The sequence below is a fragment of the Daktulosphaira vitifoliae genome, unplaced genomic scaffold (assembly GCF_025091365.1).
Source record: "Daktulosphaira vitifoliae isolate Bord-2020 unplaced genomic scaffold, ASM2509136v1 Scaffold_4, whole genome shotgun sequence".
In the NCBI taxonomy this organism is placed as follows: domain Eukaryota; kingdom Metazoa; phylum Arthropoda; class Insecta; order Hemiptera; family Phylloxeridae; genus Daktulosphaira; species Daktulosphaira vitifoliae.
In genome coordinates this window covers 18695996-18722165 of record NW_026099575.1, presented here as the reverse complement: position 1 = coordinate 18722165, position 26170 = coordinate 18695996, and the positions used below count along the sequence as shown (strand labels likewise).

The 26170-nt window shown below is 25.2% G+C and overlaps 3 protein-coding genes and 4 non-coding genes across 21 annotated transcripts in view; 3 read left to right on the top strand and 4 right to left on the bottom strand.

The window, feature by feature from the left end:
- Positions 1-477: 477 nt before the first annotated feature.
- Positions 478-2178, bottom strand: LOC126904878 (40S ribosomal protein S20). The gene is made up of 3 exons (XM_050684218.1): positions 2011-2178; positions 890-989; positions 478-823 (listed from the first exon to the last, which is right to left on the bottom strand). Exons 1-3 carry the CDS (start codon positions 2011-2013, stop codon positions 567-569), a joined length of 360 nt encoding a protein of 119 aa, XP_050540175.1. The 5' UTR covers positions 2014-2178; the 3' UTR covers positions 478-566.
- A 50-nt stretch (positions 2179-2228) lies between these two features.
- The window catches only part of LOC126904877 (uncharacterized), a 35750-nt gene continuing 11808 nt past the window's right edge, over positions 2229-26170 (top strand). The window contains exons 1-3 of one of the 7 annotated variants that reach the window (XM_050684215.1): positions 2229-2490; positions 19752-19874; positions 24897-24970. The gene's annotated coding sequence lies outside the window, so the exon portion shown is untranslated. Of the gene's footprint in view, positions 2491-2777; positions 3410-3519; positions 3720-12250; positions 12409-19751; positions 19875-24312; positions 24496-24896; positions 24971-26170 lie in introns of those variants that run through there. The other 6 variants (XR_007703844.1, XR_007703843.1, XR_007703845.1 and 3 more) reach the window with 6 other exon arrangements.
- LOC126904869 (protein madd-4) overlaps positions 4821-26170 on the bottom strand; it is a 104070-nt gene continuing 82720 nt past the window's right edge. For 6 of the 9 annotated variants that reach the window (XM_050684182.1, XM_050684184.1, XM_050684183.1 and 3 more), the window contains exons 9-25: positions 15534-15632; positions 14964-15096; positions 13742-13859; positions 13326-13514; positions 13059-13210; positions 12268-12602; positions 11339-11640; positions 11144-11271; positions 9692-9793; positions 9448-9608; positions 9159-9257; positions 8723-8864; positions 8478-8560; positions 7785-7971; positions 7571-7719; positions 6468-6615; positions 4821-5690 (exon numbers count right to left, since the gene is read on the bottom strand). In XM_050684182.1, the coding sequence (XP_050540139.1) occupies positions 5584-5690; positions 6468-6615; positions 7571-7719; positions 7785-7971; positions 8478-8560; positions 8723-8864; positions 9159-9257; positions 9448-9608; positions 9692-9793; positions 11144-11271; positions 11339-11640; positions 12268-12602; positions 13059-13210; positions 13326-13514; positions 13742-13859; positions 14964-15096; positions 15534-15632 (2634 nt within the window). In that variant the 3' untranslated portion in view covers positions 4821-5583. Of the gene's footprint in view, positions 5691-6467; positions 6616-7430; positions 7510-7570; positions 7720-7784; positions 7972-8477; positions 8561-8722; positions 8865-9158; positions 9258-9447; positions 9609-9691; positions 9794-11143; positions 11272-11338; positions 11641-12267; positions 12603-13058; positions 13211-13325; positions 13515-13741; positions 13860-14963; positions 15097-15533; positions 15633-26170 lie in introns of all 9 variants that reach the window. The other 3 variants (XR_007703839.1, XM_050684188.1, XM_050684189.1) reach the window with 3 other exon arrangements.
- Trnay-gua (transfer RNA tyrosine (anticodon GUA)) lies at positions 17111-17204 on the bottom strand. Its single transcript has 2 exons — positions 17168-17204; positions 17111-17146 (listed from the first exon to the last, which is right to left on the bottom strand). It is a non-coding gene; the product is annotated as a tRNA-Tyr (tRNA).
- On the bottom strand, positions 17793-17882 carry Trnay-gua (transfer RNA tyrosine (anticodon GUA)). Its single transcript is given in 2 exon segments — positions 17793-17828; positions 17846-17882. It is a non-coding gene; the product is annotated as a tRNA-Tyr (tRNA).
- Positions 19349-19440, top strand: Trnay-gua (transfer RNA tyrosine (anticodon GUA)). Its single transcript is given in 2 exon segments — positions 19349-19385; positions 19405-19440. It is a non-coding gene; the product is annotated as a tRNA-Tyr (tRNA).
- Positions 21922-22011, top strand: Trnay-gua (transfer RNA tyrosine (anticodon GUA)). Its single transcript is given in 2 exon segments — positions 21922-21958; positions 21976-22011. It is a non-coding gene; the product is annotated as a tRNA-Tyr (tRNA).

Below are 26170 nucleotides of genomic sequence, written 5' to 3'. Positions count from 1 at the left end.
AATCAAAGTTTTAATATTTGACCAAGCAATTATAACTATCCAAGTCATTTTGAATTTGAATATATAATAATAAAAATGTATAACAATATTTAAAGAATAAAGCAACATTGAAATTATGATAACAATATAAATAACCATTTTTTAAGCTGATATAGTATTTTAAGTTTATAAATTGTTTTGTAATGATGCACACGCCTCTAACAACTAAAGGATTTAAGTGTTTAGATTCTATGACTTAAAAAAATCATAAGACAATTATATATTATATTTACCCCTCTTATTAAAGATTCTCCTAGATTCTCATGCAGATCCACTTCACAATTTGGGAACTGCTGATTCATAACATGGTATAATTCAAATATCCAAAATTTAAGTTAAAGAATACCATAAACCTTAATTTTGCCTAATAAAAGTACATCTATAGTTGAAAAATGTTTAAATTTTGGAGTGAGGGTATTTTAATAATTTAAAAGTGTATCATCAATACAATGTATTTTAACGTTTATTAGACATGATCTTAGTTGTCGTGTTATACAAATCAATCAGAAGTAAAATAAAAAAACACATCACTCGCTAGCAATGCTAACTTCAGCGATGACACCAGGTTCAAGATTGACACTAGTTATTTGTTTCACTTTGTCACTAGGACATTTCAAGTCAATCACTCTCTTGTGAATGCGCATTTGGAATCTGTCCCATGTTTTGGAACCTTCACCACAAGGGGTTTTTCTCGTTGTGATACGTAAACATTTAGTTGGCATACGAACTGGTCCTTTTACTGGTAATTTCCTTTTCTTAATATCGGCAATCATTTCAGAACATACTATTGTAAATAAAGTAATGTAATCTTTATTAAAAAAATAAATTATAAGAAAACTGATAAACATACCACTTTCCAAACTCTTAATATTCTTAGAAGTAAGTGTTATACGGATTTTGTGTCGTTTCTGATCAGTTGGTGTGTTTTCTACATCTTTGAATTCTAATTCCTAAAAATTAAATTAAAAAATACATATTTTATACAATCAAATAACTTAACTAAGACTAAAATAAAATATTGCATTAATGTTAAAATAAAACTCCATATTTTTGTTAGAATTATTGAATACTTTAAATTATAATGGTATTATATTATATTATATATATTAAGTATTTCAAGCACTAGGAATGTAAATATTAAAAATAATAATAAATAATTAAATTTTAATCTGCTATTACTATTTAAAACATTTTAAAATAAATATACTGTTATACAGCTTCATTCATGATGATCATATTAAAAAGCACCTATTTTTTAAACTTAAAGAGTTTAGATGGAGATTACCAAGATTATTATTATACTATTCTGAACCAGTTAATGATTGCATTAATATTCAGTATTTGTTTGTTTAAAAAACTAAAAAACAAATTTTGACTCAAGAGAAATATGAATTTTGCTAATTATATATTAGCAAAATAAAATTTTTTAAATAAAATTACTAAAAAAAAAGTAATTAAGTAATAAATAATAATATAATAATTTAATCACATATTTTACCAGTCTTATTTTTAGTATAATCATTACAATTAACTATCTTACAGTACTTAATAGTTTCTCTTACTTAAACAAAATTAAATCATAAGATATTAGATTTTCCATATGATCAAGAGGCTTGTAGATAGAAACAATCGATAGATAAAAAGCCATATAATTCAATCGTTAATAAAAATAAATTATAAGTCATTTTTAATAACTTTTCGAACGATACTGATGTAGTATTCAACAGAATACATTTGTAATGTACTTAACTCGAAAATAATTTTTATCATTAATTCAAATAAATATTTAATAATAATAAATAAATTTAATAGAACATGACCAATTTTAAATTAAACTGATTCAAAATTGTGTACTATAATATACAATGTAAATCATCTATATAGTTTTAATATATACGTACGAATTCAATAAAAATTTAAGTAATGTTGATTATCAAATAATTAGTTGAAAATTTTATACATGCAACTCACCATATTGAAAAAAAAGAATTTTCAGTACCAATTGAATGATGAAACTAAAATATTTAAGTTATTGTGAAAACACAAATTACAATGTTAATAATTCTAACGTGGAAAGTTAACAAGAGAGAAAATCGTTCGATTATATTTTAGGTTATGTTGATGTTGGATTATAATGAAGTTTTTTAGTACCGCTACCTACCGTTTTGTTATACATCATTGTAGGAACATTTCACAGTGTAGCCACTACCAAACTTGCCATTTATGGGAACCAACTTGTAAGAATGTAATAGAATTTGTTAGAATATTTTAAGCCGGCAAATATGAACACAATTTTTATTTAATTCGTTTATGATTGCAATTTTATCAATTTTCAATGATAGTTAATTCTGATAAAGTTAAATTTAATACTTAACGAATATATAGTTTTAAATTCTTAACATCATGATAGACATGGAAAGAGGCAAAAAATTCAACTATGTAATCTAACAAGTAATTAATTTTAAATATTTAATTGTAAGACTTTTTATTTATTAATTATTTATAAAATATTTTAAGTGATTATTTTTAATTTGTATTACGCACAGTAATTATTAATTTCTAAATATTTTATCTCACCTTAAGTTAACCTTTACTTTACTATAAAAATAGTAATTTTGCAAACCATTAAAATGTTTATGCTTAGCTCTACGATTTCTAACACCAGTTCTTTGTCTTAACATTGATGTTTTAATTAAATAAAGATGAATAAATATTATAGCTTATATTTATTATCTTAGATTTTTCCTTAATGATATCAAACACAAAATGACTCAATTGCATAATATAAATTTCAAATACTATATTTACACATAATACTCTATTAGTCAAAGACAAAATTTCACTTGATAACAGTTTGATAGGGAGAAACAACTGAAACATTTGACTCAATCTAATTTTCACTGAAAAGACTGGTCAGTTTTTACTTTAAACTAAGTTTCTCTCACAATTTAATATTCAAAGTTATGTAGTAAGAATCATTGTTTATTTGATAAAAAAAATGTTTTTCTGTAAATAGATTAATATTTTATTGACTTATCATTTTGTATTATTAATAAAAATTTAATTCTAATGTTTGTGGTATAATTAAGTGTAAAAATTGTTTATTTGTCATTTACTGTATAATTATAAAAATTCATTTTTAAAATATAATCTAACATAAAAAAGTATTTCATAATTGTTTAAATTGTCAAAAGAAAAACATATTTTTGTAATATAAGTAATAGTATATGCAGGTTCTTTAAATGTTTTGCTAGCACAAAAAAAATCTTTGTGGAAAAGTGACCTGTAATTAAGTGATTCTTGAGGCAAGTTTTATTTCCCGTTCTTGCTAATAAATTGAGAAATTTTTAATTATTTTAAGATCAAACAGGTAAATATACTAAATGCTAATTGTATAATTTTTCATAAAAATTTTATTTTCGCTTAATATTTATAATTTTATTTAATTCAACGTATATATTTATACTATCTTTCAATTAGGTTCAACTATAAAGTACTAACTATTTAGTAACAACATAATACATGAAAGTATGATGTACAATAAACATAGATAAAGCATCAACATAACACTATACATATAGTTCATATTTTAAAAACAAATTACTTAATAGCTTCATACAACTTTTGATGATTTCATAAAATATAATTAATTAATTTAAAATAACTAAAATTCTGTAAAAATTACTTATAACTAGTAAATTATTATAATACATTTGTAGATAAGATTAAAATAGTTGCTGTATTGAAAGCAAGCATATAGTAATTTATGAGGTAACTTTATGTATTACATAAAAAAAAATATTACTATAATAAAAATAATATAAAAAATGTAAAATTTGATCAATTTTTCAAATTGTTTTTTTTTTAAATAATCAGAATTATATAATTTTGTATAAAAAAAATTAATATATTTTATTCATGAAAATAATTAACTGTAATTAAATGAATAATTATTCAGTCACATTAATCATTCATTAAACAATTGATTTTACAGAAATTGTGTGTAAATTCATTTTTGTAGACATTTGTATTTAAAAAACTGTATGCACTTTTAGTAATTATAATGAAGTTAATAACAATAAATTAATTTTATCTGCTTATTTTACATTGAACAATGATAATTTAATTTTAATATTATGAATATATTTGTGTTATTTTTATTGAAATAAATATTTTATAACATAAAAATTAAAAAAACATGATATTTTAGTTTTGAAGCTAATATTTTTATCATTATAGGTTAATTTATTATTATTTTGTTTTATTGTTAATGTAAAAATAAATATGAGTTTTTTCAATAAAACAATTATTAACAAATAATTGTTTGATGAAAAATAGGTGGGTTTTTAAGCTTTTATAGATAAAATCCGAGTTTTCGCCAATATTTATACAAATATATGTATTATTGTAAGGGTAATAAATCAGAAATAATTATAAAAATGTATAGTTAAAAGAAAAATTCAACTAAACTTATTTTTTTTTTTATATTAAATAGCTTAAAATTGTTTATGTTTACTTATATCCTTTTTAATTTTTAAATAATTTGTTTCTATTAATGAATAATTATTTTTAATGTTTGTTTAAATTAATATCTTATTAAAGATTAATTAATTAATTGTATTAGCCTTTAAAGGAACACATGATTTTAAGTCCAATTTACCTATAATTTAAAAGTAAATTCCATTAAAAAAAAAAAAGAAAATAAATTAGAACTAATTTAATTATATTTTTAATTAAAATAATTTTAAAAATTTTACCATAATTCAGATTATATTTAAAACAATGTGTAAATAATAATATTGCTATTTGTAATTTTATGAGAATAACTGAAATTGGTTTACATTTTTAAATAAAAAAACTTAATTAATACTGAAATATTAAAATTTAAGAGTTAACAACAACCGTGTTATTATAATTATAATACGATACTTATAAATTAAACATAATATTTACATTTTGATCATAATTATTCTAATAACTAATGTTTATTCACAAATCAGTCAAATATTAGTCTATCAAGTTCCACCAAAAGTGGTAAAATGTTTACCTATTTTAACAATGACTATGTTTTGATAGAATTTAAGAGCTTTCAGTTTTTTTCTATTATACAAAATTTATTTTATAACACAAAATAAAATATAAAATAAAAATTGTTTTTTTAAGTTATGGCATTAATTTTTACATTTTCAAATGTTATTAGAGTATTCAAAAAATGGGAGTGTATGATAGTATTTCTCTTTTACTTTCAATTTATCAAACAGATCATTCTTTTAAAAATAGCATACAACTCTATATAATATTATGAATTAATAAAAATTTTTAAATTTTAGTAACATCTATATGTTTTGTTGGTTTAATTCTTGTGATGTGCAATGATAGTAGGTAGTATTTGTAAGCCAAAAATCAACCTACTGTTAAATAAGTATTTCAAATACTTATAAATTTATCTACATAACATTTTCAACAATATTTCACTAAATGTAAAATAAATAAAAAAATTTATTAAAAAAAAGTTTATTTGGACGTAAGATTTGTTGTACAATTCTATTTACACGTCTCGCAACATTGTATCTGGTATTGATGCAAGTGACACATGTTCATTTGTTTAATGTTATTACAATTATGTTTGCTGTGGTCTTTACAATCATCATCTGAAACATTTAATTAATTTAAATTAATTAAATTATAATTTAAAAATTATATTAATATTTTATTTATTATATCTCAAACTATAAAATATATCCTATTAAAAAATACTAGTTCATTATAAATAAAAAACGTAGAATTTTTACAAAATAAAAATGGAATATTTTGAATAATTGTTTTTTAAGTGTTTGGTTTCAAATTAAGAAGGTTTTAATAATTTTTTAATTATTAAAAGAATAGTTAATAAATTAAGGTTAAAACGTTTAATTTAATATCTTAATTTTACCTTACTAGTTTTTATCAGTGATGATAAAATCATTAATCTTTCTATATTAGAATTATATTTTATAGCCTTTGTTAAAATATTAATCATCTCAACAATTATAAACAAATAGTAAACAGCACAACCGTAAAAATATTATGTTATAAAGATACGACAATAATTATTAGTAAACTCTAATATAAAGAAATGAAACATATCTTTTTAAACATCAATAATAAATAGTTAATTTAAGGTTTCCAGTTGCTACGTTAATATAATTGTATTTTTTTTTTTGAAAAATATATATATACTAGGATGGAGGTAAAACACGGGTATTATTTTTATCAATGACCATTTCCATCCATACACTTCCTCCCGTCTAGATATAAAAACGTGATAAGGTATAAGGGACGAACATAAAAAAATTCTTTATAATCGATAAGTTGATAAAACATAAAATAAACCAAATACAAAAACATGCTTACTAAATTATTTAACTAAAATATTAAAAGTGTTTTACTTAGTTGACAAGGTTGCCCTGTGCAAGTTTTCATTACTGGTGGCCTAGGTTGATCTCTACAAGCTGTACCGGCTGGTTTGTTAGTACCAAACCAAACACATTGTAATATTCTATATCGTAGTCCGTCTTTCCCACACGTTGCTGTGCACTAAAATATAATTACATAAGTTTTAAAATTTTTAGACTAAAATAATGAACAACTTTTAATTATTTTTATTAGTTCACTTTTTTTTTTAATAAAAGCCAGTTTTTTAAATGCAATAACTTAAACACCTTTAAGTTACAATTCTGAAAATAAATTTTATTCAATTAAGCATTATTCTTTTAAATACTATAGAATCGATACTTGAACACACTATTTTAATGTTAATAATGATTAAGCGTTTTCGTTATTATCAAATTATACTTGTCATGATATTATTATTAAATAAAATATTATTATGATATTAATAATAAAATGGTAGCACAATGGGGTCGTGGTACAGTATGGATGAGGCATAGTTGGGACAAGTATAGATGATATACGACAGTGATTAAAATCACTATCATAAGAAATGCTTCGATGCAATTCTGTAGATGGTATTTAATTTTAAGAAATTGATGGATAAATCCAATAGCAAAATTAACTCCTATTTTTGTTCTACTTCGTTTGCCATTTGCGCCTAGTTGCAAATGATGCTATTTTGAATCGCCCTTGTGGGCAACTAAAGGTCAGATTTTCAAAAAAATTATTGCAAATGAAAGAAAAATACCTAAGGTTTCTGTATAAAAAAAAAATTATTTTGGTACGTTCATATTTCAAAAAGTTATGGTAGTTTTAAGAGAAAAAAATATCAAAATATACCGATTTTAAAAATTGTAATTTTTTAGGGGATTATCTCCATTAACAAGGAATGATTTTTTTTTTTTTAATTTTTAAGGGTAATTTCTTCAACTGGATATGATTTGTAATTTTTGACGTACCATTGAGATATATCGGTCCAGTGAGAGCTGAGAAAAAGTAAAATAGTAAATTTAATACCTTCTCAGATTCGCATCGAAGCTAAAAAATATTGCAACAGTGTTAATGTTTCACTAATTATTATTTTATGGTTCATACTTACGTCTGACCACTCTCCAACTTTCCATGTACCTTTACACTGATCATTGTAACATTCTTTTCTATTAACTGGTTTTTCAATTCCTTTACAGGAAGCATCTAATATGGTAGCTTCATTTGAGTTTTGGCAGTAAACATCTCGTCTTTGCATAGCTAATTGAAGTCATTACATAAAAAACTAGTTAAATTTGAAATTTAGTTAATTTTTATATGCTTACCAGTATTCCAAGTAAAACATTTAGACTCCTCGCATGGACTCCATTCATTAACTTTCCATTGCGGGCAGTCATTGGTTTCACATTTTTGTATCGTTGTTGGAGTAGGTAGTCTAGCGTCTTCACAAAGATTATTATCTACATTTTGAGTCATATTGTTAAGTTTTACCATGCAATGAGCAGCTCTCATCTATAGATATTTGAATTTTTAATAAAATATTTTTGAGTACCGTTTTCTTAAAAAAAAAATGTTCAAATTTTCACATACTTTTACTGGAAGTTTTTAACACGTACAATGTAATGGAAAATTCTGATAAAGAGTGATGAATATATTGCATTTGTTTAAGAATTTCAATACTTTATGTCAAAAATTACAGTACTTGCGTGTTAAATAAATGTGTAAATATACTGATGTATGGGAATTTTTGAATCATTTCTTATAGTGTGGTCTGTGGTTAAACTTAGAGCTGTTAAATATCTATTATTATTTTAGTTGAATGAATCTACAGCTCTAGTAAAACGTTTATAAGTATTGTTAAGAAATACAAAATATTTGTTCACAAAAAATAAATGACGATATCTGTAAAATATTTAATTCCTCCAAGTTTAACCATCTAGCTGGTTTAATTGTCGTTACAGAAAAAATTGGTGATATTGGTACAATATTAAAGTATCATGAGAAAAACGATATCTTACTTGAAAACCGTTTCCTCCGCATGATGGTGAACATTCTGACCATTCGGTTATAAACCATTCAAATTTTACACTTTTTCGGTCACCTAAAAAGTTGATATAATGATAGGAGTAGGTTTTCAGAATGATTACAATACATTTATTATTTTATTTATACATTAACTTGGTTAATAATTTTAAAAATACTTCAAAAATTATTAATTAAAATAATATAAATGAAATTTCAATCATATGAATGCATTTATTACCTTTGCCTAATAATACCGGCTGCCCAGGAGTGTCTTCCTCAGTAGTAATTTCAATTGATTTTGGATTAACTGGTTCTTCCATAAACATCTTATTGACTTTGGAGTTACTTACAGAATTTCTTCTCTGAAAGGGCCATAAAGCCTGAAAATTTATTTGATCATATGCTTAAAGTAGTGTAAAAATATAAATACATATTTTTTTAATAATTCTAAAAACTATAACACGTTGCATAAAATTATAATTAAGTCTATTGAAAAAAATATTGTAAGGACATAACCAAAACATGCATTTTTAGTCGGAAGTGTGGTATTTCCTAAAATTAATTAGACATTTATTTTGTTAAACAATATGTTTAACAAAAAGGAATATATTAAAATGAAAAAAATTAATTTTTAGATGAAGATTTCTACCGTTTTATCTATCCTTTGATCTCACCTTAAGGTTATAAAGAAGACTGTGTAGGTGAGGCAAATTTCGTGAACTTCCCGAAGTAGTGGGTTTTGGGGAGTCATCTATTACACTTTTTTCCGATCCCTGTTTACAGATATAAATACGTATCATGTACTAACTTACTTTACAAACAAATTATACTTGTTGTTATTAATTAACTTACACATAACAATATCTAGTCATTTTTATAAAAGTTATTGAGGTTTATATCACTTTACTATTATTTTAATTATATTATCATACCCTTAAAAATAGTGAGAGCGTTTTTGCTTACCACATGAGAAGAAAAAGAGGTGCTCGGAGGAGCTTGTGTCGTTTTTAATTTTCCTTTAGATTTATGTTTCGTTTCGCGATTATGTTCTCCTTTGATCTGCTCATGACTAATATCAAATGATGGTTCTATACCTTGAGGATTTGAAAAAGATGGATTCACGCCTATAAATAAATTCGATAAAATTAAAAATTATGTGTATAATATATACTATATATTAATGTATATCGTTTTCAAAATATTTTACCAGGATCTTGTTGATTCATAGGTTTATCTATTTCTTCGGAACTGGGAAATTCTCCAGGACGTGGTTTTATACTTATATTCATCGTAGCTCGAACATTACCAGCTAAACATAAATAATTTGCTGATAAAAAAATCGGAAACAACAAAAGGAAGAAAAACACAAAATTATGTAGCCAATTAGGTATCTCTGTAGATAAGGAATAAGAATACTTCTACGGCACCTCTGCTAGGCGTAAGAGGCGATTAATGAGGCTGCGTCAGGTCGACAGCCAATGTAAAATTTTGTCATGAAGTATGAGGCATCTTAACCAGAACTTAAACTGATCGTCCCATCTCGAATGTACGCGGGGACAACAGGCGAGAGGAAATAAAGTAGTTAGAGACGAAGAAGGCCTAAAGAATAAAGTGTTTGATACCAACCGGACAATTTGTACGGTAGCTATTTCACCATTCATGTGTACATACATACCCAACGCTTGTGGCGTCAACAATATAAGGACGTCATCATTGAATTCCAGACTGGACTCGTGTATAAAAGAGATAGATAAATACAAAGTAATAATAAGTACATAGAATGTTGGAACATTGACTGGTAACTATAGAGAATTCGTAGAATTCTCTATAACTACCAGTGCTAATTGAAGAGGTGAAAAGTTTATACTTGTTATATACAGGAAACTAAGTGAAAGAGAGAGAAAGCTAGGGAAATAGGTGAGGGTTATAAAATAATATATTCAGGTAAGACCAATACGAAGAATGGTGTAGGAATAATGATGGACGAGGAGATGAAAAGTAAACTAGTGGAAGTATGTAGGAAATGTGACAGAATTATAGTCATAAAATTAATTTTGAGGAAAAGATGTTGAATGTGGTAAGCGCCTATCCTATGCACCACAAGGAATATCTGATAATGAGGATAGGTGGTGATATGAATGGATATGTATTTTCAATGTAATTCCATGAATCAAAAATTGTAATTGATCATTGAACTATTAATTAATTAATTAATCAAAACGTGTGTTTTCAATGTTCATGAATACTTGATAGAAAATAAAATAAGTACATTAATTTGAACTCATCAAATTTTTCCTATGAGTTAAAAATTATGCCCCCATTAATATTTTTACCAAATTAATATTATTGTATTTATCTTAAAGTAATCACTGTATAAATATAAAATTATTATGTGGAAAATTCATGTAGTTGTAGCTATAATACATTTAAACCTAACTAGGGCTTATGAGATTGGTTAATTTTTAATTGCATGGTTTTTATATAACTATAATGTAGAATATGTAATGAAGATGTAATCGTTTAAGTATTTGTTTTACAGCTGGAATCTGGTTAAAGAAAATAACTATTGGTAATTAAAATTTGTTTTTCATGTTTCCCTTTCTATTCACGCATGAATAAATGATTCACTTAAAATATATCATATTTTAAAATATCCTACCAGTACATGAGTATAATCCTCTATCTGAGTAAGTAGTAGACCGAATCTTCAATATGCCTTTTTTTGTAATTCTAATTTTTTTTTCAGTTTGTAAAACTTGATTGTCTTTTGTCCATTGAATTTTTGACCTATTAAATAGACCAATACTAGATGAATTATTAAATTAGTTTTTTTGGTATTCATTATTTATCTTGCCTGTCATATCTTTTTACTGGACATCGCATTTTAATTTCGACGCCTCTATATATAGTAGCCTCTCCGCCTACTTTGAGAATCACATCTTCTTCCGGACTTCCTTGTTCATATTTTTGTGCAACATCAGAAACCATAACCGCTTCTTCCTCTGTATTGCACGCATTAGGGTTACACAATCTACTGTCAAGGGGTTTGTCTCCTACACAATCAGTGTCCGGCTTGTTTATAATGTGTCCTTGAGCTATGCGTTGCACACATTTCACTTCTCTTGTTTTTACACCACCATTACATTTTTTACTACACTATAATAAAATGTACTGTAATTAATTTAGTGTAAAAAAATTCTCAAAAGAGTAACATTTTATATGTTACTTTTATCAATGTCGTCGCGAAAGAAAGATCTTGGACAAATCACACCCCAAGCACAAATTTTTGTAAATTTTTAGTATTGACAATGGGTACTAGAACTGGCAATTGACTATTGGCTAACTCGTATTAGCTTAGTACTGGCTGATACAGATTCAGTATTGGCGGTCAATACTTGTCTACCATTACTGATAGAATACTGGTTACACAAAATCGCCTGTACAAGTCGATTAGTATTGGAAAAGTGTTATAATTCCAGAAATATGCCAATATTGGTCTAGAACTAGTAGCCGTTAATGCGCCAGACTTTCAGTAATGGTGCAGTTCTGCGCCTGTTATTAATCTTTTTGGGATTCCTACTTTGTATAATAATATATATTATCATTGAGTTAATCATTACTTTAAATCAGTATAAGAATAATTTTTTTTTTTGCTTTTGGTTTGCGTGAAAAAAAATTCTATTTCTTTCTCATTTTAAGTGTCTAAAGTAATTGTTAGATCATTAATTATTGCTTAAGTTTTATGAGTTTATAATAATATTTTTAGGTTGATTTTAGACTTACTTTTGACCAATCTGATGTACTCCATTCTGCCGGACAATCGATCATATTACATGGTTTTCGATCTATTGGTATTGGTGTAGGACACATGTTATTTGGTACGAGTGCTGTATTACCTTCAGTAACTTCATGAATGCAGTTAACCTCACGAATTTGGAGTCCTATGCCACAGCTGTGTGAACATGGTTGAAACTCGCTTACATTCCATCTAGGTGGACATGGTTGATCATTGCACGTCTGTGTTAATACTTCTGGCTGATCATTTCTTGAACATAAATAGGGTGAAACAATCTTTTTATCTTCTTCTCGAACACAGAGAACTAATGATTCTTGGACCCCTATAAAATAAGGTTAAAATTTAATTAGTTCAAAATAAATTTCAATGACATAATATTTGTTTGTTCTATATTTAAAAATTACTTATATAATAAGTCTATACAAGCTTTTAACTTACTATACTTTTGTTAAACTATTTAAAGACTACACAATTTAAATCACCACAAATAGAATACATGTTATAATCTTGAAACATTATTTAATTTTCAATGTATACTACTACTAATAACACATATAAATTTAATTAATTTTCAATTGATACGAATTTCCAATCTTAACCGCAAAGCTCAGCGTTTTTCATTCTAATCAATAACATTTAACATTTTATTATAATACGTGGCAATGCCAGCATAATATATATATTTAACTCGCGCTAGAGTTTGAACTATAACTATATTAAATTTGTTTTACTATAATACATTAAAAAATCAATTGATAAGCCAAACAGCGTATCTAACCTCCAAGGCAAGAAGCACTGCAATGCGTAAAGCCCTCTCGTTTCCAAGAGTATGTTTTACCGAACGAACCGGGGGCTACTTTTGGTGGATTGAACTCATCTGAACTGGCATCCGCATATCCATCCCTCACTGACCTTTCAATTTGATCGAATCTTAACATAAAAATTGTTCAAAATTTAAGACAGCTTACTCGTAAATTTTTAATTTCAGTTAGGGTTTTTTAATCGATCATGTATTTAATTTTGAAATATCTTAAACTGTACTTACAATTTGTTTGTTGGACATGGCATTGATAAACATCGTTCAACTTCTGGTGGTTTTGGGCCAGTGCATGCATCATCCGTTAGTTTGGTCATAATTTGAGTGTAATCCAAATGAGCTTTACAATAAACTTTTCTCGTTTTGATCCCCTCTCCACAAGTTACACTACATGAACTCCAATTGTCTGACACAAACCTAAAAAAGAAGAAATATTATATAATTTAAACAATTCGAACATGAAATTGAATGAACGGTATTCTGCAAAACAAAGAAAGTCTTAAATTTGTTTTATACTTTATTTTTATATAGTTAAAAATTTTTATTTTATCTATTAGTAACAATAACTAATACATTTTTTTAAATAAGCTATTGACACTTATTGCATAATATCGTTTTTAGTTAGACTTAGTTATAATAATTACATTGTATGAGACGAAGATTTTTGTTGACCGATTAAACGCTGAGCGAAAGCCAGAGAAAAACTTGACAATTTAGTAGACCCTGCAACGAAATCCGAGTCCGTCTCAAAGCTGTTGTCCTCTATATGAGTAAAACAAACAAACGACATGTTAAATGAAACAAAATTTATCAAATCTTAAATATATCATGACATTAAATGTAAACAACTCAAAAAAGCTGAATTTTATCAATACCGATTACCTTATTCCTTTAAGTACAATAAGTTTATTAAGTTCATTAAAGAAATCTTTTTGATATTAAATCGAAATAAAAATTCAGAAAACGACACAAGTTAAATTGTGCAGGTTTGTACCTTAAATTATTCAAGCATAATTTAAAATTTTTCTCTAAGAGTTAAACAAAATATATATTCATACAATAATAAATTAGCGTAAATAAATTTTAAAGAAAACGTATACTTGTTTTTATTTTTGATCGTATATTAAAATATTTATTTGTAAAAATAATTTTTAAGTAGGCATATACTTAAAACTGTTAGTATAACTTTATAAAATATCATACAATTGATTACTTTGATTATCATATTATGCTATGGTTAATTTTTATTAATTAAATTTTATTAGGTATGGGCGCATATCATTTTGATGTATTGATTTTGAAATGTAAAAATCTATAACTCATTTTTCAATTTTCTGAATTTTATTACGTAATAAGTAATATTTTTAAAACAAACATACAGTTAACAATCTATAAATAGCTATTAAGTCATTAAAATAAGAATTTTTAAAGATAATTGTGACCAACAACGCATGTTATTGAATCAAGTTTCCACAGACGTCTACATATGCTTTACACAAACCTCATAGTGTGTGAACGGCGTAACATGCAATTTAAAGCATTATTTTCTCAAGGGAAGCATTGAGTAACAACACTTGCGTAAAGGGATTTCACATTCCTCATATATGTGTCTCAATGAAAATCATTTATCTTTTTAGTGGAAAAGGAAAAGTTGTCAAAGAAAACCTGTCTAAAAAAGTCCATAGTGTGTAACATTCTTTCATGTTAAAAAAAAAATAAAATTATACTTAAACATATTATTACACAAGTCACTTTTAACAACTTAGTAGTATAACTATATTAGGTTAAGTATTTTAAATATATTAATTTACTATACAAATACCATTTAATATGTTTAATTGTTTTTGAGTTATTAGATACACTTACTAAAACAAGGAATGTTCGTTGAACAAATTTGTGTTCTTCTCGGTTCGGTCATAGGATCACAAGTCAAATACTTCTGCTTTATCTTGCAAGTTACATTTCTTATTTGTAAACCTTGATCACATGTAGCGGAACACTAAAAATGATTTAATATTAATCATACTTGGGTAGAATACTTTCCTGAATTCCCTGAAAATACTTTTTTAAATCCTCAGATAACTAAAAAAATTATTAATAAATCTGTATCATGTAATTTATATAGTCTTAAATGTTCCAGAATTTTGAGGGATGTACACTTGTTTTAAATACCAACGTTTTAATGTTAAAAGTAATTTTTCAAATATAGGTATTCGGTTTTTTTTTAATTAATATTTAAGAATACTTTTGAGTATCAACTTTGATTTTTTTGAGTTGAATAATGTAGTTTATTTAAAAAATAAAATATAAAATAGTTTTTAAATTTGATAAAATAATTCAAATTATTGATCTTGGAGGCACTCAAAAAATTATTCTATCCAAGTATATTAATGCACAATCGCATTATTAAGGTAAAGTTTAAGACTATTAACTGACCTTAGACCATTCACTAGTCAACCATTCCGAATAACAGGGCTGATTGTTACATTGTTCTTGAGTTTTTGGTTTATGACCGTGACACATGTGATGCCATACCTAAAAATAACAGTAAAATTTTTAACTTCTTAGTATAATGGGTTTATCCAGTATTATTATTAATGTTAAGTAACCTTGCTAGAATTATTAAAAATAAATAACTTAAAAATGACAGGATGTAATAATTTATCTGATAAAAAAACATAGATTCATTTGTGTTGATATTATGACAGGTTATTAATAATGAAACAAATAATGGTTTAGTAAAATTGTCGAATAATCAGTTAATACAATTATTGATTAAACATTTTTATTTTGACTAACTTTTAACTAATGACAATGAAGCTAGAATGCTACAAATATTCCGTAATTTTGTGAGAACCTTATAGTTGACGTAAAAATATCATTAAATAAAATTTTATACCTATCATAATATATTTAAAGATTTGTAGCTTTCGGATGAAATATGAGTCTAGTTAGCGTAATTCATTAAACATTCCATTAAAAAAAGTGCACTTACATTTAAGTATTGGCATGAAATATTTAAAATAGATTAAATTATTCTTTTAATATAAAAAGAGTCTCGTTAACTGACAATGTTATTTTTAGACAATTGAGTATAGATGCAAAGAATTGGTAATTTTTGTTATTAAGTTGTCTAGACGAAAATATTATGTATGTTACAGGATCAATACTCGGTATAACTTGAATGTTAGCCACTATGTGATAAAATTAAAAGATTATACTTATAAACTGAATAACATATATTAACAAATCTTCAAGATCTATTAAAATCTATAACACATATTAAAACTATTATATTTAACAATAAGTATAACGGTAATGGAATGGTCGTAACTTTTAATGATATTATATTAATGATACATACAAGATTTTTAACTTCAAAGCTGAGAAGGTATTAATTTTACTATGATGTGTTTTTTTATTTATTTATTTTTTTTTTGTGTCTATAACCACTTTTTCTCGGCTCTCACCGAACCGATTTCTTTCAACGATACGTCAAAAGATCACAAATCGTATCTAGTTTAAGACATTACCCTCAAAAATTGAAAAAATTTCCCTTGTTCCCTGTAAATGAGGGAAATCTCCAAAAAAATTACAAATTTAAAAATCGCTTATTTTTGAAATTTTTTCACTTTTTTTACATAAAACTGTTAGAATTTTTTCAAAATTGTACAAATCAATATAATTTTTTTTTATATATGCTTGATGTTTTTACCTATTATTTGGTATATTTTTTTTATAAATTTAACCCTTTACCTGCCCACAGGAGGGTATTTAAAATGACAACTTTTTCATACAAAATTAACTTTTAAAAGTGTTTCGGAAAGTCTGACATTTTTATATATATCTTAAATTAAAGCTAATGTAATATACTTTATCATGGAAAAATTTTATGCTACTGGTTAATTACTAGAAAAACATATATGCACCAAAAAAATGTCAGGACGAGTGTAAATTAATGAACTATTGGTTAAATATTATTAAAATACAAATAATTTTAAACAAAAGTTTATTCCTTCGGGCCGGATTTGAACCAGCGACCTATGGATATCTATGATATATTACACACACTACAGTCCACCGCTCTACCAACTGAGCTACCGAAGGATATTTAGAATATGAAATTTTACTCCACTAATATTACACTGTTTTAGTTATTGTAAATTGTAAAATATACAACAGGCTATTAAAGATAATTTGATATATTTATATTTATTTTCATGGTAAATAATGGGATTAGAAATATTTTAACAACAAATAATATAAACGTTAAAAATACATCCTTTATTTAAAAAAAAAAAAACGATATGTTATAATCTAATAGTATGAGGTACTTGAAAGATCTATATGAGGCCTATCAAAATCTTGAATTTTAAAAGCAAGTGTCTAATTAAATATGCATATCTAAAGGAGGCTATTTAGGAAATTTCAATCGAATGCCCAAGAAAGGTAAATATTTAATTGTTATGATTTACAAATTAGATTTAAAAATTTTTGTTTTTGCTTATATTTTATTACAATTTTTTATTTATAGGTATTAATAATAAATAAATAAAATTATAGTTTGGTGAACTCAATATTAATTGTAAAAATGAAAGATGTCAAAAATTGTGTGAATGTTATTTTTTTGAGTTTGCATAAAGTTTAATAAAGTTCAACTAATAAACCTATTATAATTAAATTTGCAAAATTTTTTCCTTCGGGCCGGATTTGAACCAGCGACCTATGGATATCTATGATATATAACACTACAGTCCACCGCTCTACCAACTGAGCTACCGAAGGCGCGTAATAGTGTCCCAATAAATGTGGTTATTTAAAACAGCTTGAATTTACTTTCACTTAAGTTTTCTAAAAGCGATTAGTATTAATTAAATACATAATTATTTCATGATCCAAAAATCATGTACGATTTGCATGGTGAATGGTGGTTTTTCTTTACAACACAAGTAGTTTTACATGTATAACTACTGAATATTAAATTCTAAATATTAAATCTATTATAATTACCACATAAATCTTTTATATAAAATTACTTCATAAGTTTTATAAAAATATTTTTGATAGTTGACACATATAATTTTTATTTTTATTTCAGTTATATCATAATGTTATTTAAATTGTAATTTGTAATAAATAAAATTATTTTGTTTTTTGTTATGATTATAAAGACAACTTATTGTACACAAATGCAAACATTGTAAAAATCTAACTTCCTAAAATATATCCCAAAATTTGAGTTAAATACCATTTTACCATTAAATAATACTTAGTACATTTTTAAAGCAAATTATACGTTTTAAATATTGTATTAAAATCGTTTTAATTCAAATAATAGTTTGTTCTTAAATTTTCAGGCTTTATTCTCTATGATATATTTAGATTAAAACAATTTTAGCTACAATGCGAAGCTGAGAAGGTATTAATTTTACTATGATGTGATTATTTATTTATTTATTTTTTTTTTTTGTGTCTGTTACCACATTTTCTCAGCTCTTACCGAACCGATTTCTTTCAACAATACGTCAAAAGATCACAAATCCTATCTAGTTTAAGACATTACCCTCAAAAATTGAAAAAATTTCCCTTGTTCCCTGTAAATGAGGGAAATCTCCTAAAAAATTATTNTTACCCTCAAAAATTGAAAAAATTTCCCTTGTTCCCTGTAAATGAGGGAAATCTCCAAAAAAATTACANAAAAAATTTCCCTTGTTCCCTGTAAATGAGGGAAATCTCCTAAAAAATTATTAATTTAAAAATCGCTAATTTTCGAAATATTTTCAATTTTTTTTACTTAAAACTGCCATAACTTTTTCAAAATTGAACAAATCGATATAATTTTTTTTATAGATGCTTGATGTCTTTACCTATCATTTGGTATATATTTTTTTATAAATTTAACCCTTTACCAGCCCACAGGAAGGATTCAAAATGACAACTTTTGATAAATCAATCACCCTGTGAAAACCGGATGTTTATGAAGTTTTTTGAGAAATTATCCTTTTATGTTTTTATAATCTGTTTAAACGTAGGCCATTTTTTATTTAGATAATAATGTTGCAAATGAGCTAAACTAACTCATTGAACGCCCAATTAGTTCTAAACGATCAAATTAATAAACAGATATGAAAAATATATTGCCAATGAATATTATGAGTGAAATTATCAATATGAAAGTATCTTTAATGCATTACAAGAGAAAGTGAAAAAATCAAATTTAAATAGATTTATGTTGTTCAGTAACAGTATCACCTTCGGTAGCTCAGTTGGTAGAGCGGTGGACTGTAGTGTAAACAAGAGCATAGATATCCATAGGTCGCTGGTTCAAATCCGGCCCGAAGGAAAAATTTTTATGTAACTAAATGGAATTAGTAATATTTTGTTTAATTTTTGTAATTTATAATTTCTTTTTTTATTAAGAAGTTAATGCTTTGAGTATCATATGACTCGTCCAGTTGCAAATGGACGCATAATAAAAAAAAAAAATTCTTGAAATACGCTCATTTGCAACTAATTACTCATATATTATATTGAGTGTACTTTTATATTCGACTTTTTTCTGTACCCTAATTTGCTACGTTGTCTGTACATCAAATACAATTCTCATTAATTATACAATTATTACATTGATATATTTTTTTATTTTATCAATAGGTGTCAATGAAACATAAATGAATAGAACGAACAAAGGCCAGTCACTTTTTAGCAGTGAAATATATAAGAAATATTTACTGAGTGTGTGCTCATCCTAAGGAATTTGTGCTATAACTATAGCAAGTAAATATCAATTTTTATGTTGTCATTTGTAATAATAATTTTAATTATTTTAAACATTCGTTAATAATAATTCAACTATTTTTACTTTAACATTGACATAAAAATTATTTGGCATAGTGCTAATAAACTGAAAAAATAAAAATAATTTATAAATTTTACAAATTTACTTTAAGTATATATTTTAAGTAATAAAGTACAATCACGGTTTTGATACTGTAAAGTAGTAAGCCTTAAATAATTAGCTAAATATTTTGTATTTAGTAATAATCAAATTAGCACTGTTAATTAACAGAATAGATAATAAATCTAATTGTACAATATACTACATAGTATAATAATTGTATAAAATGTATTGCGGTTTGTTTTTATAAGTTTTAGTAATTTATACGAAGAATTTGAGATTTAAACGGTAAACATATTACAATTATATGTATTAAAAATATATTTTAATAAAACATAATAAGTTCTGAAATAAGCACATATTATGTGCTTATTTCAGATGATTTGAATTTGATCACTGGTTTTGCAAACTATTAAAATTTTTAACTAATGATCATCTTGAACTATTACTGATTACACTGTATGTAATTTAAATACAATTGATACAATTTTGAATTTTTTTTTTACTTATTTTATCTTTTTTAATATTAAATACGTATTACAATATTCAGAACAAAACCTTCAGAATCTAAAACGTTATACTGATGATAAACTGAGAAGAAAGTAACGAAAATTTTTCTTTAGTTAAATATTATCTCGAAAAATTCTAAGTACGGTGTTGTATAAAATAATAGTTTTGTGTCTTAAAACTAAATTAATGTAAGTCATATTTAGTCAATTTTTCAGGAAAGCATATAAACAGAAAAATGTAACTTATTTGAATCGCTACAGAGATAGAAATAAAAGTTAGCACGCTAGTATATTTGATTACTTTAAAAACTATATAGTTAGTATACCATTCGTTTATTTTTTATGTGAATTATGTCGAGTTACGTTTGTTTGGTGCAAACTTAAGTTAGGACCTAAGTTCTCTTCTAAATTTGATAAAATATTGTAGGAGTACTCGCAACGAACTTCTGATAGATATGTAGATCGATGTAAAATTTAGTTTCGCATACAAATATGTAATAATCTGTAAATCACAATTTTTGGACTTGCATTAGAATCTAATTCTGGGTACAGAATTATTCCCATTTTGAAAAATTCACTCGGATCTAAGTACACTGACCCTCCCCTACTCCCTCCGGTCATTTCTTGTCAAGTGTCTTTCTATTATATGAAAACCAATGCTTTTGATTGCGTACCACTGCGTATAATCGGTATTACGAAGTCCAACGAATTCCGAGTGGCGATGGCGATCCGTTTCTGACGCCATGAATCTGCAACATATCACTGAGAATACAGTAGTAACCTCAGTGACATGCTAAACCTTAGCAGTTAACTGATGAGGTTCTTCTTATTTGTGCTAATTCTTATGTAAATGTATTACGGTCGCAATACATATATTTGGTAGTTGGTATATTAGAAAACATGCTTCTTCTCATAAATACATGTAATTTCACGGGAAAAATACTTTAATATGAAGTAATGAGAAAAAAAAGTAAACAAAATTTAGAGGTGGTGGTGTGTCAGTAAATTTTTTATTATTATTTAACAAACATAAAATTTAACCGCGACTACATTGGCTCTTCTCATATCTTTTGTGCATTTCATATACCACTAAGAATATATATCTTCAACTTTTATTATAATTTTATGTTAATTAACTTATCGTTATTTCAATTTAAGAACATTCTGTATCGACTCTTTCATTTTAAACTTAAATTTGTGTCCACTACATTTTATCTTTAAATATATGTATCTAACTCTTTTATTCACAACTCCTAGTAGTTTCTTAGTGGGTCAAATCGATTTACAGCAATGGTATTACTAGTGATTGTTACATATTTCGTAAACCATTATAGAATTACTCAAAATGCCCTGAGGTATTTAGAGCGAAAGTTAAAAACAAATTTAAAAAGAATTATCTTGTGGTTTTCATACATCGCCTTCGGTAGCTCAGTTGGTAGAGCGGTGGACTGTAGTGTATAACAACATAGATATCCATAGGTCGCTGGTTCAAATCCGGCCCGAAGGAATCAAAATTTTATTAACATAAAGACAATCATGCATAATTTTTTATGTTCAATTAATATTATAGCTCGTACTTGTGGATATTTATAATCACTCGAGTTTTATACCCACTGTATCTAATAAAATGCGTTTAATTCAATGAGAACTTGTTCTAAAATTGATATCAGTCATTCAAATTTTTTGTAAGAAAGGAGCTAAAAACTATTTATATTAAAATTTTGAAAAAATAAATAAATAAAGTAAAAATTTTCATTTTTATTATTTTTAATATATATTAAAATGTTTGCTTTAAATGTAATTTAAGAATTAAATATTTTAAAAATGTATTAGCATCAAAAGTTATAAACATTGTCAGTTAAATATGAGATACTCTGTACAGTATTTTTAATTCTATATTATTTATACTAAATGGGTTTTCCATTATTAGTTTTTATAAAATTGTTAGTGAATATAGTTACAAAATTATATAAAATATGGTTTGTTTTTAAAAAATTATTTTACAGGCATTATGAAACGATATTACACTAAAGTGATTTTGAGTGGCGTGATGTGATGCAATAGATCATTAAATCGTCTCCTTAACGCTAACGTTTAGCTGCGTTGATTGCAGTTGGTACACGGATGGGTGACCATACAGGAGCTATAACAGTGACACACACGTCCCTTTACTGGCTTCCTCGGCTATAATAAGGTTACAGGTTGATAGCTGGTGTAAAAAACCTTTTTAATCGTAAGAAAGAGACGACCTAAAATGGTTGGAATACAGACTAAGAAATTGATTATACTTAATTATAGGAATATACGCTGACTAAACAATTGTATTAATTTAATAATAAGATAATGAAAAACCCATAGGATGTCTTAAGTATTATTGTGTGATAATAATGCCAAAATTAATAATGAAAGTCGACTCTTACTCGAGTATTGAAAGATACTTCATAGTGTTTTTTTAAAAGAACAATATTAAAAAATCAGTAATAAACAGTATTAAAAATTCTAAAGAAACGTGTGAATTTCAATGTTAGAATAAAAATAATCTGTTTTTGCATGTTAAAATTATTACCACTTTACGTACATTAAGTTAAACTTATTATGATATCACATCTTATTAGTGAGTACTATAAGTTTTTGGATGATACATAAAAATGGAAAAACAATTTTAGCCCTGTATCAAAACAATAATATTGATTACTAAGTTGGCTTATATAGTGTAGAGTAACTGGAGAATTTTGGCTAGATGTCATCGTTACCGATACAATATTAGGTAGATGTGAGTGTGTATATTTCTTTTTTCCTGTAAGATATCGAAAACTCTGCCAATTTAGTAGTAATTGTATAAAAGATGTTGTTTTTCTTATTTTCAATAGATAAAAAAAATTTAATAGCATGTTTTACGCGTTAAAATACATCTAATATTTTTTCATTCTTTTATTTTTATTTTTAAGTTTTTAAAATGTTTTAAAATAATGGAATGTTATATAAAAACATAAAATTGAAGAAGGATAAGAAAATCTTAATTTAACTTTTAATTTCTGTTTTTTTATTAAAGTGGAAATATTTATTAATAAACTTAAAATCATCTACACGCTTTGCAGCATTTTAACATTTTACTTATTTGGTTTAATCAAGTAATCGAGTATAGCTGTCTATGCTAAATTTCTCAAGTATGTAAGAAACTGTCCAAATGCTCTAATAATTAAAAAAAAAATAATAATTTAATTCAATAAATGAAGTTTTCTTAAAATATTAAGGTATAAAAATATTTAAATTAAAATAAATCATTATTTGTTTATGTAAATGGAATTTTATTGTCAGATATGTATGAAAAAGCTTTAATAATCTATGACGTTGTTCATTGTTAAGTTTTTTTCAGTAATTCATTATGTTCTAAATTAAAAACACCTATTTAAATAATAGTTACATTACATGTTATAAAAACATTGCCCCAATAGGTTTTTGTATTAATAGTAAATAGTTTATTCTCACGATTTTATTGAACAGTTTAAGTTGAATAAAATAAATTTGAAACAACCTTTATGGGGTGCCAGGTCTTTTTCTTACTTATCACATTAATAATGTATATTTGTATCATGTCTTTGAATCGTTACACTTATAATACTTCGTGTAAAATATTTAAACGTCATTGTCGTTGGATTAATAATAATATTCTTATAACTTCAATTTTATTTAAAAAAGTTGTTAAAAATGATTTGTTTAGTACACGTGTTATGTATAAGACGGTCGTCTTTATTAATTTATTAACGAGTATTTAATCAATGTAAACTGTAATAAACTTATGCTTAATTTATGTCAATGCTATATAGTAAAACGTCTTCTACTTATTATTATTTTTTATATTTATATTTAGATCTTCTCTAAAAATTAATACTTGTGCCAGAAAGGATGGCTAAACTTATAAAGCCCAGCACAAATGAATCGAAGTCCAGTACTTTAGCACTACTACACAACTAGTTACCAACCGATCTAGGTAGACTGCCTGTTATTGTTCACGTTATTATTTTTCTTTTACAATTGTAATACTATTACATTTGACAATTCTTTAATTCTGTTCATTGATGTTAGATAGTCACTGTTAAATCTTTTTGCATTTTTAATGTAGTTGATTTTGAAATTAACTACACCGGACTGTTGAATTGAATACATTATGTCGAACATTGATATATTTCAAAGTAACAAAAATATAAAAAGTTGTAATAAAAATATTACGTTTTTTGGTTTAAATTCTTTCGGGTACAAATTTATTTGAATTCAAGATTAACTAAGACCAATATTCTCAAAACGAGAAAGTTGCTAGTCAAATTAACGCAATAAACTAATATTAATTTAAACTCGCAAATATAATTAAAATCAAAACTCCATTTGTTCTAGGTGAAAATTACGTGCAATTTTGTGTTTGACTGCAACTGCATTTGGGGTAAAAATAAGTATCTATCCTTTTGCGTGTAAGTAACAGATAAATATTTTAAAAATAATTGTGGATTTCAATTGATTAAGGAAATATTAACTTAATATTTGAAAAAAAAAAAAAATTACATCCGATTTTTTGAGTCTGTTATTTGAATATTTTACTGGGTAACGTAAGAATATAAATATTATTAATTAATTATTCTGTAGCATAGAACAGTTATGAAACTAATGGTACGTCATTAGTTATTTTTTAATTAAAAAAAAATATTAGTACTTGGTAATTGTCTACGATTTTTTTCTTGTTATAGTTAAACATTAAAAACTTAATAAACACGTAACCACTGTTTGCTCAATGTCAAAATTTCTTGTTTGATTCCCTTAAACATTAAGATTTTAAATTTATTTATTTTTTCAATTTATTAATTGTTATAACATACAAACAGTTGGGTCAAATTAATTCATAAATAAATTATAAAATTAAAAATACAAAAAAAGCAATTAAAAATTATTGTTAATTTTGTTACATAAATTATACTAACTGACAGTTGAGTAGTATGTGAAAATATTAAGTGGACAATTATTTAAAACACTCTTACCTTTTTAAAATTATGTGAATATTTTAAGTGAAAATATTCAAGGATTCTATCTTATTGAAAATTTGAAAAACTATATAGTTTTTTTTATTTTAATTTTATAAAGGGCAGACTTTTACCGTAATAATTATTCCTACAAAATTTTAAATTATGTTATATATTTAAAAAATAGGCTTCTAGAAAATTAATTTTTCGAAATTTTAAAAATTGAGTTTTTTTTACAGGAGAAAAAAATGTATTTCCAATTATTTAAATGGGTTCTTGGTTAAAAAATTATAAGTTTGAAGCCATTTATTTTTATTGAAAAATAAACATTATGTATCAGAATTAGTGATACTTTTAATGAAAAAAAATTCGGATAAATTATTGTTTGAGCTTTTAGTATTATGATCACAACGTTTCACTTAAACAGTGTTATCCATTGTTAAACAATGCATTAAACTATTAATTTATAATAAAACCCAGCACAGGGGGGTCGCGGCACAGTTGTGACGTGGTATAGTTGGATCAAGTATAATGATATCTGACAGTGATTAAAATCACTATCAAAAATAAACGCTTCGATGCAAATCTTTAGATAGTGTTTAATTTTAAAAAAATTGGTGTTTTATTCCAAAAGCTACTTGATCTGCTGGTTCCTTA

Excerpts from the sequence above, each read along its gene's own strand:
- LOC126904878 (XM_050684218.1), bottom strand. Across the intron at positions 824-889 it reads TATTAAGAGTTTGGAAAGTG|TATGTTCTGAAATGATTGCC; the intron begins GTATGTTTATCA and ends TATTTACAATAG.